Source organism: Lithobates pipiens, unplaced genomic scaffold, assembly GCF_037356315.1.
Source record: "Lithobates pipiens isolate NorthernLeopardFrog02 unplaced genomic scaffold, aLitPip1_a1.2 Scaffold_8, whole genome shotgun sequence".
In the NCBI taxonomy this organism is placed as follows: Eukaryota; Metazoa; Chordata; class Amphibia; order Anura; family Ranidae; genus Lithobates; species Lithobates pipiens.
The window spans coordinates 573,392,077-573,412,886 of NW_027507903.1; the positions used below are offsets into that span (position 1 = coordinate 573,392,077).

A 20,810-nucleotide genomic window follows, 5' to 3' on the forward strand; every position below is an offset into this window, starting at 1 on the left:
TTTCAGCTTTCATCGCTCTAGCGCTTTCAGTGACAATTGCGCGGTCATGCTACACTGTACCCAAATGAAATTGTTATCATTTTGTTCGCACAAATAGAGCTTTATTTTGGTGTTATTTATTCACGACTCCGTTTTTTTTTTTTTGCGATATAAGCGCAAAAAAAGCGGAAATTTGGAAAAAAAACAATATTTTCTTTTTTCTATTTGAAAAGAAATCCAATAAAATCAAATTTTGTCATAAATTTAAGCCAAATGTATTCTGCTACATGTTTTTGGTAAAAAAAAATTCCGTTAAGTGTATAATAATTGGTTTGTGTGATCACGGACATATGTACGCAAATGATCATGTACATATGTGTGCAGGTGATCACGTACATATGTGTGCAGATAATCATTGGGACATGTGATTTTAGTTGGACATATGTGGGGGACATGTTTTTATTATTAGGGACATGTGTTTTTATTATTTGGGGACATGTGTGTTTTGGGGACATATGTGGGGACTGTGTTTGTACTGTGTGGTGTGTTGTGTGTTTACACTACACTGATGATCAGTGAGTAAAAAGCTGTAAAAAGCAGCTCATACTCACTGATCATCAGCCGGCTGCAGCGTTCTGCTCTCCTCTCCTCAGCGGTGACTTCCGTGTGAGGAGAGGAGAGCCGATTGCCTAGCAACCGGCTGTTTGTTTACATCACATGACGGCCGTGATTGGACACGGCCGTCATGTGATCAGGAGGGCCAATAACAGAGCCCTCCTGCCGATCTGAGATGTGCCGTGTCCGGGTGACACGAGCACATCAGGATCGCGCCGCTGCGCGGGCACGCGCGCGCGCGATCCCGCTACTCCTGAAGGACATTCCTGAACGTCCTATCAGGAGTAGACGGCTCCCACCCGGCCGTATATATGCATTGGCCGGGTGGGAAGTGGTTTAACATCGGCTTATTGCATTTACTGAGAGGCCACCAACTAATAAACATTTTTCACGTGAGGAAACAGCTTCTAGAAGACCGTCATCATGATAAAATTAAAAACACTAGTAGATCTCAATGAAGCACAAGCAAGGTGACGTCGCCGCACTTGTATTCAATTTCCATCCATTACTACCTCCTTAGCAAAAGGTCCATATCTTGGTACAGACCTTGGATGGGATTTAAGCAATGCAGGAGCCTGTGTATCACACCTGTAATGCACTAGTTGCATTTGCAATGCTCTGCAGGCTTCAATGCAAAAATTTTCTAATCCACATTTTAGATGCATTGCTCATATTAACAATGATCTGCAGGCACATTATACATTTTATTAACATGGGTGCATTGATTAAATTTTTCTAAAAAGGTAGACTAGACCAAGCCTTTTCTGGCATTTTTTTTTACAAGTAAAAGTCAGTATATGTTTTGCTCGAAAATTACTTTGAACCCCCAAACACTATATATATATTTTAGCAGAGACCATAGAGAATAAAATGGTGATCATTGCAATTTTTTATGTCACACAGTATTTGTGCAGCGATTTTTCAAACACAATTTTTTGGGAAAAATACACCTTAATGAATTTTATTGCAAAAAAGCACAATATATAACCTAGTTTTCAGTAAAATATAAAAGATGAAGTTACAAAGAGTAAATAGATACCTAATATATCACGCTTTAAAATTACGCACGCTCATGGAATAGTGACAAACTACGATACTTATAAATCTCCATAGGAGACACTTTAAAAACATCATCAGTTACTAGTTCAGAGTTACAGAGGACTAGGTCTAGCACTAGAATAATTGCTCTTGCTGTAACGTTCATAGTGATACCTCATATGTATGGTGCGAACACAATTTACATATGTGTGCGCTACTTAAGTATACGTTCGCTTCAGCACACAATCACAGAGGGATGGGAATGCCTTTAACACTGTTGCATTAATTTTTTTTTTTTATCACTTTTACTCCTATTACAAAGAATGTAAACATCCCTCGTAATAGAAATAAGGCATGACAGGTCCTCTTCTATAAGACCCCAAATCTCTCCTCTACCTCTAAAAGCAAAATATAAAAAATAAAAAAATTGGATTGGAAGTGACGTCATGACGTTGCTCTGGTCATCCAAAATCATAGAGGCGATCAGAGATGATCTGGTCTTTGGTCAACTCTATGGCCAGTTGAGCGAACCGTCAGTTCATTTCCTTTGTGCATCGGTGCTACCTTGTCCACTGGGTAACAATGCTGCTTTGCAATTTCACTGCATAATAGTGTTGTCACCCTGGTAAAGAAATTGGAAAATTAAACGATCTACTAGTAGGATCAACAGGTATTTTGCCCGTAGTTCCTTGTAATAACGTAGAGATATAAATACCTCTTTCTGAACAACCCATGGTTCTTAAACTGCATTGTTGTGCTGCCATTTATAAATTTCAAAGACTGCATGTTCCCCTTGGTACCTGTGAAGTCTCTAGGTGACTTCATATGCAAAGGGATCTGTGACTGGTTGGAGTGAGAGTGCTTCCTTCACTTTACACCTGACCATCATACTAGGACCTCTGTCAGAAGCTGGTTGTCCTATCTGCTTGATATTTTTCTGTACCATAGCAGACTGCCTTGGCCCAAATTAATTCCACTAAAGCAAAACACAGATATGATTTTTATACATATAGCGATACCCTCACTTAAGAGGGCCGCAAGTTTGGTTTGAGTCCTGAGCAGAGCTCCGCCAACCCCCCGGCAATCTGCACTACCCACTCTGGCACAGTTAGTATCTAGCAATACACATTAAATCACTTATACTCTAAATATGTGTGTGTGCGTGCGTGGGTAACTCAAGCTCATAGACAATCTTTGAAAGTATATAACTGACTTTACTTATTGTTTTTATAAAAGGAATAACATGAATCAAACATTTGGATTGCAACACATAATCAGGTCCCTGCAGTAACCAGTAATAAAGATAAACAGAGTAATCAGCATAATAAAGTATTGCTATGCAACTCTAGCGCTGCCCTTTTTCAGCTACTTCCCCACATGGGTAAACACCCAGCACTGTCTACCTATGCAGTCAGGCCTGACTGATCTAGATGGAAGTCCAGTAAAACAATATTCGCTAGCAATCTTTCGGTGGTGCACTTGAAGAACAACTTTGTAATCCAAACGAATAATAAAGATAAAGCATCTGTCTTTAAACAGCTCTCACCACCCGGACAAGTCCAAGTCCGGTTTCTCTGCCTTTTCGTCTAGGAACAGGAATCCACCGACCTCCGAGTCTTCAATCCTTCTGGTGTACAGCAGCAAGGAATGAGAAAATGTCTCTCAGGTGCAACTAGGCTGGCAGAGAGCTCTTTGGAAAAGAGCACAAGGCCCAGGCTTCAGGCCTTGTGCCTCAGCAGTTCAGCACAGATCTCCTCTTGCTTGAAGAGAGGGGGGTGTCCAAAGAGAGCGAACTAGGCCTCTCCCCCTCCTTATATTTCCTCCCCCATAAGTCTCTGGGGCATAACTCAAAGCATCCTGGGAACCAGCGGGGTTCTGGGAACAGTAGTTTTATAGTTCTTAAAGAGACCCCGTTACATACATTTGAAACTGGATGAAAATATATACAATATACCATCAGAAGGTAGTTTTGACATTTAGATTTTAAAGAGAACATCTAATCCACAAAATGTATTTATTGGAAATATTCATTTATTGGTGATGACATTCCTTTTTTTTCCTCCACAGGGCCAAGATGGAGAACCCGGTCGCAGAGGTCAGCCAGGAATGCAAGGACAAAAAGGAGATGAGGGAATTCGAGGCTTTACTGGTGTATCAGGTCCCAGGGGACTCCAGGTGTGTCAAATTATGAATTCCAGTTTTTCACTTTTTTCAAGGCAGTTTCATGTGCAATTAAAGGGTTTGCTAACCTATTTATATAAAACGATGCCAGCCCTTCTATTAAAGGCTGGCATAGCACACTGTGTCACTAGTTTTACAAAACAAACCTAATACCTAATATCATCTGTCTTCAGGCTGGTGACATGACTCACGGCCGCTTTCCAGCTCTGATGAATGGCTTCTGAGGAAGGGTCCGTCATCTCCGTCTGATGTCAGCTGGGGAGATCACGTGACCACTAGTCTCCTCCACAGAAGCCCTGTCTCGGAGCTGTAAAGCAGGCGTGAGTCATGTGACTGGCCTAAAGACAGCTCAAATTAGGTATTTACACTGCTTGTTTTGTAAAACGAATGACCAAGTGTGCTATGCCAGCCTGAGGCTGGCAGTCAAAATTTTATGATTTTAATTTACAAGGGCCAGAGACAGAGGTAGATGACAAGGAGGAAGTAGGGGGGTGAGGGAGAGAGAGGAGAGCAGAGGGGACAGCGTATGATGAAGGAAAGCACTTAGACCACGGTGATCAGAGCGGAGCTACCCTGATTATCATGGTCTATTTCGAGAGGGCATACAGGAAGTGCAATATTCAGGGGGGGGGGGGGGGGTTACAGTTTAGAGGGGGCTGTGTCAGGGACCAGAATCTAAATTTTTTGGGTTAACAAACACTTTAAAGAGATGTACATGTTCAATATAACTTTTATTATATGTTTAAAATATTGCTACAATTTTAACTAAAATGTCTTATTTGATTCCACTGTAGACCTCAAAGAACTATAGGTTATTGGTGATTTCCTTACTTCTCCTTTAACACTCCAGTTTTTTTCAATCCACTTATGTAACTACTAGGAAGTTGCTTTTTGCTTTATGATGACCCTGATGTGAGATTGTGTTCTAGAGGAACAAAAGACAGAAGCCAAATTTAGATCTGTGTTTTATATAGCATTGAAATATGATTATTTGAATAGTATTCCTGTGACTCAATATATATAACCTTAAAAATAACATTGCTGTTTCTCATTCTAGGGTATGCCTGGACCTCCAGGGGAGAAGGGAGAAAGTGGACATGTTGGGCCAATGGTGTGTGTTCTTTTATAATGTGATATATTCAATTAGAAAAAGGTATGATTAAACTAAGTTTAACAAATACATTTTATTGCAGGGCCCCCCAGGTACAACAGGTCCCAGAGGTCCTATGGGTCCCAACGGTGGTGATGTAAGTAAGTTGGTGAACTGTTTTGGAGGATAAGATATAGTTTACACCACCTCTGACCATCCATTATTTAATATTTTAGGGACCTCCCGGAAATCCAGGAGGATTGGGCCAGCCAGGAGCTTTTGGAGATAAGGTAATAGGGTGTTATCTGAACATCTCCTTGATTATTTAACTTGTGATATTCACCAGAGATGTAACCATCAGGAGTTTCCTGTCCTTCTAAAAGATTTTCTTGGGTTAAACTACCTCTTTCAGTAGCTGGCAAAATCAATATTATTAAAATTATACTTCTTCCCAAGTGTTATGTTCTATCCAACATAAGCAAACGTAGTTCCTAAATAATTTTTTAAGGAATTCATAATTTATCAGTCTCCTCATTTATCTGGTCGTAAAGAAGAGGCAAGTGTGGCTTTGCTCATTTCTTGCCTATATTACTTTGCTGGACAACTGAAGCATCCTTATCACAGTGGATGTCCATCTAGCTTACAGTATAGCCCTCTGATTGAGCAGCTGATAATTTATTTGAAAGACCCTAACTTAGTTGTGTCCAAGTATCAACTTTCAATACTTAGCCTAGCCAAGTCTATGTAGTCGGAATTTGAAGTGTTTGTTACACAAGTACTTCATATTCCTGATATGTGCCTTCTGTACCATGTACTTGTATGCAAAAGTCCCCTGTTCTCTTTGTATGCTTCTTTATGTGAAATCCCTGGTGCTCTTGCCAGACTTCTTGCCTCTGCTTTCCTATTAAAAACTGACCACACTAAGCAGGACATTACACCATGGTTAGTTTGGTAGCTATGCTGGGAACTCCATGTGTCAATGATCAGATTTGTCCTGACACACCCCTGCTGCATAGCCATTTACTGGAAAGCTCAATGTGCAACTGTTCTCCCCCCCCCCCCCCCCCCCAACTCTTATACAGCTGAGAACAGAGGGAATGTGATCACTTATAGAAAAGGGAAAAAGGGTATTTATAATGTATTTTTATATCTATACAAAAATGTTTTGCCTTTTAATTCTATTTTAAACTGAATGGGTTGTTTTACATGGTGATCGCTTACAAACCCTCTGGGGACTTTCCTGATAGTTTACTTCTCTTGTGTCATCCAATGATCTCTCAGCTAACCTTCATTCAGGACACTGCAGCTTGGAGGGCCAGAGGGGTATTGACCCTGTCTATGTTGACAATTAGTTGTGCGCATAAGCCCAAATCTAGGTCTTAGATATTTGAATGTCGCAATACAACCTATTTGGGGTTATTAAATCTCAGGGGACTAAGGGCTGATATCCACCTGGTAATCTCAATTGCTTCACACCAAACTTGGCAAATCTCCACTAGTGAATAAATATAGGTGACAAACACTAAAGTCACAGCTGAGGATTGGGATAATATTTGGAGTTCCCAATTGTTGGTATTTCCAAATGTTAGTATTTAGCTAATTTAACTGTTCATTATTCAACAAACATATCTAACACCGATCAGCCTGCACAAAATGGGTCGACTTTTCCATACAAACTGTCTGCTTTGTCACCAACTTCAAGTAGACTTTGTAAATTTGCTATAGTCATGCCCTGTACTCTTCAACTATTGGTCTCAGGTAACAGACATATTATCTACCTTAAATAAAAAGTGGCAATAATACCCCTAATATACCCCTCTGATAAGTGAATTTAAAATGAAACCGTGAATAAAAAGTATAGCTGCAACTTAATGTGAGATACACACAATAGAAACATAAATAAAAAGGAAAAGCTGCGCTGCAAATTTGAACAATTCATATAGTGCTTATGAAATATATATTAAAAAACTACTCCAAAGAACAGTGAGTTAAACAAATATAGTGCTGAATACATATATATATAAATATATATATAAATAAATATATCTAATTTCCAAACATCGGTGTAACCGTATAGAAACCAGAATCCAGAAATTAGAAACTGAATAGTCCACACTGTAAGTCAAACGATGGTTCTTCAGCCCTCCAAGGTGATATTACACACGACACCCATAAAAATGTGCAGGGTACAGCAAAAAAAAGATCCTCCACCAATGAAAATACTGTAGCTTACCAGCTAGTTAGATCTCATTTAGGGAGATTTAATATGCCTGTGGCTTATCCCCCAGCCAGGGTCTCTGTGTCAGGGTGACAACAAACGTTTCCCAATGCTCCACTCAAATTGACATTAGATGTTTTCCAATATCCACACAGTAACCTTTAAAAGCTCATCTCCCATATAAAGACAAAAAAGCTACCATAGCGTAATACTGTAAAATCTTTAATAAATATAACAAGAAACAATATTGCACTTACATATTGCCGTATATAAAAAGCATGTTCGATACAATGTTCAAGCCGGCCGGCTTTCTATCGTTGCTTCCGGGACTAGTGTGGATTCGTGGCGACATCAGCACACCACTCCTCCCTAGAATCCACGCTACTCCCAGATGAATGGCCAGCTTCTGTCGGACCAGTTGCCAGACACACGGGTCGATTGTGGGCCAGTTTCTATTGAACTGGCCAATGAAGCCCTATATTCTGCCTGTGTGTACAGCCCTTAAAGGGGTTATAAACCTTCATGGGTTTTCACCTTAATGCATTCTATGCATTAAGGTGAAAAACCTTCTGTAGTGCAGCAGCCCCCCAGAGCTCCCCTTTTACTTACCTGAGCCCGATCTTTCCAGTGACAAGAATGAGCCCAGTAGCTCCATCCACTGTCTCGGCTCCTCATTGGACAGACTGATAGCAGTAGGAGCCATTGGCTTCTGCTGCTGTCAGTCAAATCCAGTGGCACAGAAGCCAGGGGGTGGAGCCGAGTCCTGCTGTCTTTGTCAATGGACATAGCAGCATTACTCGGGAGCGAGCCCTTATGATTGCCCCCTTGGAAAGCGGGTCTCTGAGGGGGCACTTGATACGGGGAGGAGCCAGAAGAAGTGGTGGAGGACCCCAGAAGGGGAGGATCTGGGCCAATCTTTGCAAAACTCTTGCACAGAGGAGGTAAGTATACCATGTTTGTTGTTTAAAAGAAAAAAAAAATCTTTACAACCCCTTTAAGACTTTGTATGTCACTTGATATTTAGGTGATTACATACAATGTTTGGTCTTAGCTGCATTGTTTCAGATTTTCATGGGTTAGGTAGGAAATACACATTTGGAATCTCAGCCGCTTCAGCAGGAACCGGCAGAGTTTGAAACCGTGTATGCACAGTTTGGGTACAACCAGCATGCTGGGTTTTACCTGCGATTATCCTTAATGGCTATTATAGCCACTAGACGCTAAAAATAAACACTGTCTTCTCCCGGCTGGGGGGGGGGGGGGCGGGGGAGGACGGGGGAAGCATTCCCCACCGGGAGAAGACAGGGAGAAGACAATGGCCCACAGAAGGAATTCCCGCATCAACACTGTCTGTTGCAAGCACCGGTCTGTGACATCACAGGGGGATGGTGCCATCAAGTGTTGCCAGGTGGCCCCACCCCTTACCTATTTAAGAACTGCCACAAGGCGGGGCACGCAGATGGTGGTTAGCCTTTGTCACGAGCAGAGCTTTTTTTTTTCGGGTCCGGCGGTGGCATCAGGCATTGTGATTGACGATGGATCTACACCAGGGGACATTGTTTTTTAATTTTTATTAACCACTCGCGATCACCTTCCACAGATATACTGTGGCAAGGTGGCTCGGCTGTGCAAATTGATGTACCTGTACATCGGTCCATGCATGAAATAGTGTGGGCGCGCACGCATGCTGCATGCTGGGGGAGAGCATGCACGGGTCTGGCGAACTCGATGTCCATCGGCCATCCACGATTGCGGTACAGAGAGGCAGAACAGGGATGTAAACAAGGTGGATCCCCCTTTTGACAGGGGACAATACTGAGATAGGCTGTTCCTAGTAATCAGGAACAGCGATCTCTGTGTTGTCCCAGTAAGCCCATCCCCCACACAGTTAGAATACACCCAGGGAACACAGTTAACCTCTGGAGCGCACCCTAGTGTTAACCCCTTCCCTGCCAGTGTCATTTATACATTGATCAGGGCATTTTTTTTAGCACATTTCACTGTATTGGTGTCACTGGTCCCCAAAAAGTGCCACTTGGGGTCAGATTTGTCCGCCGTAATGTTGCAGTTACGCTAAAAATCACAGTTTGCTGCCATTACCAGTAAAAACAATAAATCAAATTAAAAGTGGCTAAATCTATCCCCTATTTTGTAGACGCTGTAACTTTTGTGCAAACCAATAAATATATGTTTATTGGGATTTTTTCGGATATGTATTATTGCCCTCTTTTTTTGTTTATAGCGCAAAAACTAAAAATCGCAGAGGTGACCAAATACCACCAAAAGAAAGCTCTATTTGTGGGGAAAAAGAACAAAAATTTTGTTTCGGTACAGCATCGCACAAACGCGTAATTTATAGTTAAAACATTGCAGTGCCGTATCCGAAAAAATGGCCTGCTTATTACATAGTTACATAATTTTTTTTTTTGAAACTCCGTTTTTTATTAATAATATTTGGCACAGACATATATAATAAGCAGACTGTATACATCTTTGAGGGATATAAACAAAACTTGATAAACAATGACAAACCGTACAACAATAATTGCCCTGTACCTCAGTTATAGCAAAATCCTATTCCACTTGCATTTTTTATTTCCACCCTCTCCCCCCACCCTCCCAACAACAACAAACAACCCAACAAAGAACAGATGCACTCATAAGGATACCAATTAGGTGGGTATGAGGTCTAGAACCTCAAATCATCTTGTCAAGGGCCTAGAAATCCTATGACAGCGTTAATTACCGTATAACAACTTATAGAGGGGCAGAATTACATGTATCTATCCCATCCACCCAGTCTCCCCATATTTTGCGGAATTTCCCTGGCTTACCCCTTGTTTCATACGTTATTTTATATATTGGCAAGTCTTGGTTAATCAAAGCTTTCCATTTGTTCAGGGAGACCAATGATGTGCGCGTCCAATGTAATAGGATCGTTTTCCTAGCATAATAGAGGAGAAAACGCAAAAATTGTTTCTGATGGTTACTAATGCCAACCTCCTCAAAAACTGAGAGGAGGCACCATTTAGGGCTACAAATATTGGGGAGGTCAAAGGTAGTCGCCACAAAGTGGGTCACCTGAGACCAAAATGGTCTTATCCGCTCACAGTCCCACAACATATGTAGTAGGTTACCTTCTTCCCTACCACATTTATGACACAGAGGAGAAGGCAGTTTCCGCATACGGAAAAGGCGTAGAGGAGTATAGTATATCCTATGAAAAATACGTATCTGAATCATTTTATCTCTGGCGGAAATAGCGGTGCTAAAATAGGTATCTAAAAGTTCCTCCCAATTATCGTCCGACAGGTCGGGTACATCCCTCGTCCATTGTTGTCTCAGGATTTGCAGTCTAGAAATTTTAGGCTCATTCAATAATTTGTAATAATTGGAGACCAGTTTAGTATGTTCTGGTTGGGCAAGCGCCCCTTCCAAAGTAGAATTCTGAAAGGTAACAGCCCGGATCCCAAGTTGTGACTCGGCCGCATGCTGCAACTGTAAATATCTAAACCTCCAGGATTCAGGTATACCCAACTCTTGTCGGAACGCCGGGAAGGTTTTAAATCTACCCTCCTCGTACAATTGGTGGACATATTTCAAACCCCTTTCGGCCCAATTGCCAGCGAAAGGGAGATCTCTAAAATGTGGGAACACCGGATTATTCCATATGGGTTGATTAGGAGAAATCGTGGGGTGGGGTTCAGGCACCAGTGTCTTACAGATCTTAAAGATTTTGAGAGAGTTTGCGATCATATCTGTACCCCTCCTTTCAGAAATCGCTCCTCTGAAAATCACATTTGATAATGCTTCATAGGAGGAGAGCAACGCTGCCTCTGTTGCAGTAGCAGCATTGTTCAACTGTGGAAATAGCCACCAATGAACATATACCAACTGTGATGCATAGTAGTATAATCGCAGGTTCGGTATTGCTAGTCCCCCTTTGTGTATAGGCAATTGTAAAGTAGTCAGTGCAATCCGTGGATTCTTGGGAGACCATAAAAATGTAGATATCAAAGAGTCAATCTCTTGAAAGATCTTCTACATAGTTACATAATTACATAGTAGGTGAGGTTGAAAAAAGACACAAGTCCAGAACTGGATAGCGTACTCCAGGTGAGGTTGGACCAAAGTCGTGTAGAGCGGGAGAATTATTGTTTTATCCCTGGAATTAATCCCCCCTTTAATGCATGCCAATATTATGTTTGCAGCAGTTTGGCATTGCATGCCATTGCTGAGCCTATCATCTACTAGGACCCCCAGGTCCTTTTCCATCCTAGATTCCCCCAGAGGTTCTCCCCCTAGTGAGTAGATTGTAGTCATATGTTTGCCACCTATATGCATTATTTTTATTTTTATACATTAAACCTCATTTGCCATGTAGTTGTCCACCCAATTAATTTGTTCAAATCTTCTTGCATGGTTTCCACATCTTGCTGAGAAGTTATTGCCCAGGATTGGCCCCAGCACAGAACCCTGAGGGACCCCACTTCCCACTACTTTTTGAAATCAGTGCAGTGTCGCACCGATTAGGACGGTGCCATTGCCAGCAATAGACGCCGATTTGACATGTTATTTAACATGTCAAATCGCATGTCAAATCATACCAATGTGAACCAGGGCTCAACCTCATTTGCCATGTAGTTGCCCACCCCATTAATATGTTCAGATCTTCTTGCAAGGTTGAGATTGAACTGTTTACCCCATCCTCAAGGTCGTTTATGAACAAAATAAATAGGATTGGTCTCAGAACAGAACCCTGGGGAACCCCACTACCCACCTCTGACCATTCTGAGTATTGCCCATTTATCACCACCCTCTGAACTCTGTCTTGTAGCCAGTTTTCAATCCCTGTACTCACTCTGTGGTCCATACCAACAGACCTTATTTAGTACAGTAAATGTTTATGGGGAACTGTGTTTGTCATAAACAAACCCAAAGGGCCTTTCTGAAGCTTCCATTCAACCACTTTGCATATTATTGTATATATACTTGCCAAATATGCTGCAGAAATCTCCCTCCACTAAGTCTGACTGCAACCATCTTAACTGTGGGCAGCTTAAGCTGCTACCTGTTCACTTCCTGGATTTACACAAATACACAGAGGCACTCCTCCAGCTCTGCAGCCCTGCAGCTCTCACAAAAGTGAGAAAGAGCTGTGCATGATGTCATAAGAATAGGCTAATGACCAGACAAGAAAGAGGAAGTGAGCTATATAAGGTATTTACTGGCAGAACAAAAAATGACTGAAGGTCCTCTTTATAGTGGCAGCTTTAGTTACAAGAAGTCCCAGTCTCAGCTGCTAAATGGTTAGGGCATCTGTTAATTAACCATTAGGGGACATTGGCTGCTACAGGATAAAAGCACCGGATGACCACCATCCTGCAACATTTAAAAACTGGTGGTCACCCTTTTAAAAAGGCCTCCGAGTGAACAGAAACTTGTATGATCGACAGCTATTTACTCAAACCAATATACAACTACATTTATAAGGCAAATCAGACAACTTTAGTATTTGTGTTTACATACACTTTACATAATCCAGTCTACATGTATGGCATAGTCTACTGAATCACTCTTTGTTGTCCCTACAGGGAGAGGCAGGAGAAGGTGGAGATCCAGGATCACCAGGAGAACCTGGTCCCCCGGTGAGTATGTAGCCAAAAAGCTGAAAGCTGTAATATTAACTTGTCTTTGATGTATATTATAATGGAGACACTTAAAACGGAGCTCCACCCTAAAGTGGAGCTTCCGCTCATTGGAACCCTCTCCCCCTCCGGCGCCACAATTGGCACCTTTCAGGAGGGAGGGGGGTGCAGATACCTGTATAGTACAGGTATTTGCCCCCACTTCCGGCATAGATATCCGCCGAATTTGTGGATATTTACGCCACTTCCTGCGGGTCCCCCGCTGTCTGCTGGGAAACACACGGATCCCAGAGACAGCGAGGACCATCCTTATTGCGCAGCGCGACTCACGCATGCGCAGTAGGGAACCGGGAAGTGAAGCCGCAAGGCTCCACTTCCTGATTCCCATAACCAAGATGGCGGCGGCAGCATCCGAGACCCGAAGGAGAGATTGGCTTCGGGTGCCGACATCGCAGGCACGCTGGGCGGGTAAGTGTCCTTATTTTAAAAGTCAGCAGCTGCAGTATTTGTAGCTGCTGACTTTAAAAAAAAATAAACAGCGGAACTCCCGCTTTAAGGTGCGCTAGCAGGGAGATTATGCTTTAATGCTTTATATCCACCACTCCTTAAAGTGTTACTAAACCCAGGACCCTGCATTCATTTTATCTGGTCTCCCACAGTACACAGAACATGGAAATGCGATTATTTTAGTAAATATAAGCTGCAAAATACCCTTTTTCATCAGCAATATACAGCAGTCTTGTGACTTCTCTTAGCGTCTGGCTGAGCACTGGTTAAAGCTTGTAGGAGGAGTTTTCGTTCTCCTCTGACTGTCCTGTGAGGCTGCATGACTCCTGACCCTCTGTCTGGACAGTGCTGATTGGCCCTCTGCTGATCGCATGCACCCTTGCAAAAAAAGAAACAAAAAACCTCTAGCATAACACCCCAAACTGAGCATGTGCAGAGTGCCCCCCAGGGCTCTGTACTATCAGAAGATAGATTGGGGACTGTGGAAGAAGGGGAGAATCATAGAAGACAGGATAAAACAACTTTTTTACACAATGCGCAGGATTAACCCCTTAAGTTCCATAGTGAGTATAACAAGCATGCTTTCCTGCATATTCAGACTGATTTTACTGTTGTTTGTTTAGTAACACTTTCAAGTGGGAGTAAACTTCCATGTAGGGTTTGTACCTATAGGTAAGCCTATAATAAGGCTTACCTATAGGTACTGTAAATAGCTCCTAAACGTGCACCATTTAGGAGATATTTACTTTAGATGCAGCTGGTAATGTCACATGCACTCTGAACATCATACCAATTCAGAGCCATGCTGTAAATAAATCAGAGACGCCATCCCCGGCTTGGCCAATCAGATAGCTGAAGCCTGCAAAGCCAGAAAGAAGACTGGGTGAAGATGGAAGCACCTTCAGTGGTGACAGTGTGCTGCTGGAGGGCTTTGTTTCCAGGTAAGTCTGTCATAATGTATTCGCACACTATGACCTAAACTGTCCGGGCCTCATTTTTTTTTTGGATGCTGTTTACTACCGCATTGAGCTAACCATACACAGCTCAAATATCTTCATCCACTTAAACCTCAGTTCATATTTAAAAGATAATGTCTTTTAGTTTGAAAAGCTGACATAAATGAGCTGAGCATATATACTATAACACTTTATAATGTCTGTAGGATAAAAAATAAATATATAAACGTAGAACTTGTCAACAAGTATATATAAAAAATCTACTAAAATATTTACATAACTGGGGCAAAAAATATGGTTTCATTTCAGGGAGGTAAAGGTGATGTTGGTGAAAAAGGTGAATCTGGAGCTTCAGGAGCAGCTGGACCTCCTGGGAAGAAGGGACGTCCAGGGGAAGATGGACCTAAAGGAAATATGGTGAGTTCTGTTGATACGTACAAAACCTAGAGGGCTGATCATATATGTGCCAAGTCATACATTGGGCACACTAAACGGGCTAAGCCTCCAACAATAAAGACAAGTACAACTACCTGAACTTTACAAATACTTTTGTCTTCAGATTTTCTTGCTCTTTTAATGTATTACTGAATAGGCCTGAATGACAATAGATCATAAAAAGTACAACTACGTAAAAACTCAAAAGTGAGGTGAAGCTGACTAATAACCAAGTTTTGACATCTGGCACATGTTTTGAATTAATTTAATGATAATCTCTTTCTAGGGATCCATAGGTTTTCCAGGAGACCCAGGACCAAGAGGAGAGGCTGGATTACAAGTAAGATTTCTATGGAAAATACTGGACAGTGATTTAATGTACATTTTATATATAGCCTATATTTTCAAATGGTCATGGTAACAATGCTCTTATCTGCTACTCAGGGAGTTGATGGTGTACCTGGAGAGAAGGGTGATGCTGGAGAAAGTGGGAATCCGGTGAGTTATAAATTTTTTGCTGTGTAATTTTAACCACTTCAATACCAGGCACTTAAACACCTTCCTGCCCAGACCAATTTTGAGCTTTCAGTGCTGTCGCACTTTGAATGACAATTGCGCGGTCATGCTACACTGTACCCAAATGAAATTTTTATCATTTTTTTCCCACAAATAGAGCTTTCTTTTGGTGGTATTTGATCACCTCTGCGGTTTTTATTTTTTGCTAAACAAATAAAAAAATACCGAAAATTTTGAAAAAAAAATGTTTTTTTTTGTTTCAGTTTCAAAACTTTGCAAATAAGTACGTTTTCTCCTTCACTGATGGGCACTGATGGGGTTACACTGATGGGCAATGATAAGGCGGCACTGATGGGCACCGATGAGGTGGCACCAATGAAGTGGCACTGATGAGGTGGCATTGATGGACACCGATATGTGGCACTGATAGACGGCACTGATGGGTGGCACTGATGGGCGACACGGATGGGCACTGATAGGTGGCACAAATTGGCACTGATAGCTGGCACGGATTGGCATGGATGGGCATGGATAGGTGGCACAGGTGGGCATGGGTTAGTCAGCACAGGTGGGCATGGGTAGGCGGCACAGGTGGGCATGGGTAGGCGGCACAGGTGGGCATGGGTAGGCGGCACAGGTGGGCATGGATGGGCACTGATAGGTGGCATGGATGGGCACTGATAGGCGGCACAGATGGGAACTGATAGGCGGCATTGTATTCTAATATATTGTACTAATGGATGCCAATCAGTGCCAATCAATAATGCATGCCAATCAGTGATGCCCATTGTGGGCACTGATTGGCATCCATTATGGGCACTGATTGGCATCCATTGTGGCACTGACTGGAATCCCTTGTGGTCTAGGGTGGCATACCTTGTCCTGGGCATCCATGGTGGTCTGGTGGCTTCCCTGGTGGTCCAGTGTGGGCATCCTCGGGGGGGCTGTGCTGATAATCGATCAGCACAGACCCCCCCTGTCAGAGGAGCAGCCGATCGGCTCTCCTCTACTCGCGTCTGACAGACGCGAGTGAGGAAAAGCCGATCACCGGCTTTTCCTATTTACACTGTGATCAGCCGTGATTGGACACGGCTGATCACGTGGTAAAGAGTCTCCGTCGGAGACTCTTTACCGAGATCGTAGTTGCCGGGTGTCAGACTGACACCCCGCAACAACGATCGCCGCGATGCGCGCCCCCAGGGGTGCGCAGCGGCTCATAATCCTGATCACGTCATATGACGTCCGGTCAGTATTATGCAACCACTTTGCCACCGTCTATTTGTTATAGGGCGGCCGGCAAGTGGTTAAAGTGTCATTTACCAAGGGCTTAAAGTTGAACTCTTTCAATCTTTATATGTATTATTTTAAATGCAAGCAGTATGCAGCAAATGCATGAATTTTACTGGGTATCAGCCCCCTGTATAGCACCTCTCAGAGAGAGGGAGAAGCAGCACAAGGAATTAATCAGTTGTGCTTTAGTGCTTATGTGCTAACAAGGAACATGCCAATAGAATGACTACTTGAAGGTGTCAGACAGAATAGGAAATGAGAGAAAATCTCCCCACTCACAACTGGGGAGATTTGCCCTCATTTCCTGTTATGTTATTGGAGCAAGAATTAGAAAAACATTTCTCCAATGGCAATACAACAATAAAATATTTTTTTAGTAGGTTGCAGAATGATGTTCCTGGGAGTATAAAATGTATGATTTGTCTAATATTCTGGTTATCTTTACTTAAACAATTTACTGAAGGGCAGCCTAAATGGTTATCAGGAATGGAAAGCAATATTTTATATGCAATATTTATATATTTTTTTAAAGGGACCACCTGGACCTTCAGGAGAGCCTGGCCCAACAGGTCCACCCGGACGAAGGGTGAGTGCCAGTTTCTGTGATGTCTAGTATGAAGAATTTGTCCCATTGCCTCTAGTGGGATTGCTGTTTAAACAATATATTCTCCTCCTTTTGTAGGGACAACTGGGGACTGCAGGCAAAGAGGGTCGTCAAGGTGAAAAAGGAGCAAAGGTGAGTTACACTGAACAGTATGCACATTCAGTTCATAAACTTAGAAGAATACTTCAATAAATATTTGTAATGTTTCCTGTGTAATAGGGAGAGCGTGGAACTGAAGGACCAGCTGGAAAGACAGGACCTGTGGGGGCGCAAGGATCTCCCGGAAAACCTGGACCCGAAGGTCTGAGAGGCATTCCAGGGCCTGCTGTAAGTGAACTCTCAGGCACAGTATCTCATAGCATACTTCTGTGAAATGTTAGGATTTAAAATTCTAGTTAGGTCTTATATCCATGGGATTTCAGGAAGATGATTGTTCTAGAGCAGTAATATAAAAACTAGGTAGCTTTAAAATTGGCAACATACAGAGAATTGATAGATGTACATTCATTCATTAAAAAAGAAAAACATGTGTTGCACTTTAAAGCAGAAGAACAAGGAAACAACAGCTGACACAATACAAAGTATTCAAAGGTTTCAGTGTAGCGCTTAAATAAATAAAACCATAGCAAAATACAACGTTCATAAATGTTATTGTATAGTATAATCTTCAACGGAAGAACGTTCATCTGTGTCAGTCCAAAGAAATGAGGAAAAGAGACCAGCACCCGACAACACTGAGTCTTACCATCAGTGCATTTTATTTATGCACATAGGGCACATTCCTGGACAATCAAATTCCCCGATCTCCTCCTTATCCTGACTCAGCAATCCAATCCACAATATATCGTCAAATGGCACATATATAGATCATAGCTCCACCCCAATCCAACAGATATATTCCCAAATAATAGTTTAATGGCCATATGCAGGGATGAAAAAAATAATCTCATTGCGCAAATACCATAAAAGTCCAAGAAATCTTTATTCCAAAAATCTAATAAAAATACACTCACATTTCATGTGGAATTTGCAAGCATATAGGTAAGAAAGTAACCAGCATTTCCTACCACCAAAGTAGAAGCCACTCCCGAACTCCTCAGCATGTCACTAGACACTACTATTGTGACGAAACATTGGGTGTACGAGGGTCTAGTGACATGCTGAGGAGTTCGGGAGTGGCTTCTACTTTGGTTCTAGGAAATGCGGGAGAATACACACTAGATGTATGATTATCTGGTTTGCTAACCTACAGGCCCATATGACTCGAGAGGCATAAGCCTTCCTCTGAGTCCACGTCATTTGGTAAGCCTCCTCTCCCCTCCTCTCCCCTTCTTTATCACGGTGGTGGTGGTATTATTCTACACATCAGAAGTTGAATTTTACCTTTTTTACGTCACCTCAAGTTTGGAATTGTGATTGATATTACACATTTCAAGGACTGTTAGACGTTCACTTGATGGACTGTATATGTTAAATTAATTTTATTTACTTTAACCTTTTGTGTGCATGAGGTTCATGCACTCTTCCACCTGGGAGTAAGATCTCTTGATATATAACGGAATTTACACATATTTTCTTTTTTTTAAGTGTACCGTATATACTCGAGTATAAGCCGAGATTTTCAGCCTCTTTTTTGAGGCTGAAAGTGCCCCCCTCGGCTTATACTCGAGTCATCGCCGTCTGCCTGCCCGATCAGCGTGTCGAGCAGACAGACGGCGGCCATTCTACAATTCAAAAGCCGCGCCTCCCTGTCTGTGATAGGCGGAACACTCAATTTCCCAGCAGTCAGTGGTCCGCCTATCACGGACATCCGCTCATCCTCATACTACGGACGAGGATGAGAGGATGTCCGTGATAGGCGGAACACAGACTGCTGGGAAATTGAGTGTTCCGCCTATCACAGACGGAGGCGCGGCTTTTGAACAGAGGAATGGCCGCCGAGGCGCCGACGAAGAGCGGCGATCCTGGCATGGCAGAAGGACGGAGGCTCGGCACGGGACGACGGAGGCACAGGACGACGGAGGCACGGGACGACGGAGGCACGGGACGACGGAGGCACGGGACGGAGGCTCGGGACACAGGTAGGCTGGACACACAAGGCTGCACGGACACACACACAAGGCTGCACGGACACACACACAAGGCTGCACGGACACACACACAAGGCTGCACGGACACACACACAAGGCTGCACGGACACACACACAAGGCTGCACGGACACACACACAGGGATGGATGGACACACACACAGGGATGGATGGACACACACACAGGGATGGATGGATGGATGGACACACACACAGGGATGGATGGATGGACACACACACAGGGATGGATGGATGGACACACACACAGGGATGGATGGATGGACACACACACAGGGATGGATGGATGGACACACACACAGGGATGGATGGATGGACGGACACACACACAGGGATGGACGGACACACACACAGGGATGGACGGACACACAGGGATGGACGGACACACAGGGATGGACAGGCATGTCTCACCCTCGGCTTATACACGAGTCAATAAGTTTCCCAGTTTTTTTGGGGTAAATTGGGGGCCTCGGCTTATATTCGGGTCGGCCTATACTCGAGTATATACGGTATGTAATTTTCTTTGCTTGAATTAGTGTCTTACTGGTTCATGTGGTTTGTTGCCACCTAAGCGCCACACTTTTTTGTTTTAATTTTTGCATGTTACTGTGTAGTCTTCAGTAGTGTTGGCAGCTGGGTAGAGCACATCTTTTCACAGCGCAGTATTTTTTTACACACAAAATCACAGACTGTTATCCAACATTCATCTCGTATCCACTTCTCCTTAAAAAAACATCACTCTCTTTCATGATTCTCCTCCTACTTATCACAGATTTCCTTCAGTGTTACCTACAACTCTGTCTCCTGCTCTCCACTTCCTCTTTCTGTAGGGGTCCCCTTCCCTTCTCTGTCCTTCCTTGGTCACCTGATAAACTCCCATAGCTTCCAATACCATCCCTGTGCTGATGACACCCAAATCTATCTCTCTACTCCTCACCTGTTCAGTCTCCTCCTGTATTACAAAATTTTTACCCGACATATCAGTATGGATGTCACACCACTTCCTCAAACTCATTCTTTCTAAAACTAAGCTTGTATTCCTCCCAACCTGTGCCCTCCTCTCTGACTTTTCCAACAAGATCAAAAATACAACTATCAGTCCCTCCCCTCATCTCAGGGTGCTAGGTGTAATCCTGGACTCGGACCTGTCCTTTCAGGATCTAAATCAGTCACTGTCCAAATTTTGTAGACTTCACCACCCTAACATCCAAAATATGCCCCTTTTTTAACCAATGAAACCACCAAGCAACTTGTTAATTTCCTTGTTATCTCTTGCCCTGACTATTGCAACTCCCTTCTCATTGACTTACTTCTACACAGGTTATCCCCTTCAGTCTATCATGAATGCTGCTGTCAGTCTCATACGCCGTACCAACTGCTCAGTGTCTGCTAACCCTCCACTGACTTCCAATTGCCCAACTAATAAAATTAAAAATATTAATAAGAACATACAAAGCCACTTACAATTCTACCCCAAGCTACATCACCAATCTTGTCTCAATATATCGCCCAAACCATCATCTCTGCTCCTCCCAAGACCTTTTGCTTTCTAGCTCCCTTATCTTATCTTCCCATGCTCATCTCTAGGACTACCCCAGAACCTCTTCCATCCTCTGGAACTTTCTAC

The 20,810-nt window shown here is 42.9% G+C and overlaps 1 protein-coding gene across 2 annotated transcripts in view; it reads left to right on the forward strand.

Moving 5' to 3' along the window:
- Positions 1-20,810, forward strand: part of COL5A3 (collagen type V alpha 3 chain) — a 266,605-nt gene that overhangs the window by 231,423 nt on the left and 14,372 nt on the right. For both annotated transcript variants that reach the window (XM_077470190.1, XM_077470191.1), the window contains 11 exons: positions 3,700-3,807; positions 4,871-4,924; positions 5,007-5,060; positions 5,140-5,193; positions 12,716-12,769; positions 14,542-14,649; positions 14,954-15,007; positions 15,112-15,165; positions 17,006-17,059; positions 17,156-17,209; positions 17,297-17,404. In XM_077470190.1, the coding sequence (XP_077326316.1) occupies positions 3,700-3,807; positions 4,871-4,924; positions 5,007-5,060; positions 5,140-5,193; positions 12,716-12,769; positions 14,542-14,649; positions 14,954-15,007; positions 15,112-15,165; positions 17,006-17,059; positions 17,156-17,209; positions 17,297-17,404 (756 nt within the window). The remainder of the gene's footprint in view (positions 1-3,699; positions 3,808-4,870; positions 4,925-5,006; positions 5,061-5,139; positions 5,194-12,715; positions 12,770-14,541; positions 14,650-14,953; positions 15,008-15,111; positions 15,166-17,005; positions 17,060-17,155; positions 17,210-17,296; positions 17,405-20,810) is intronic.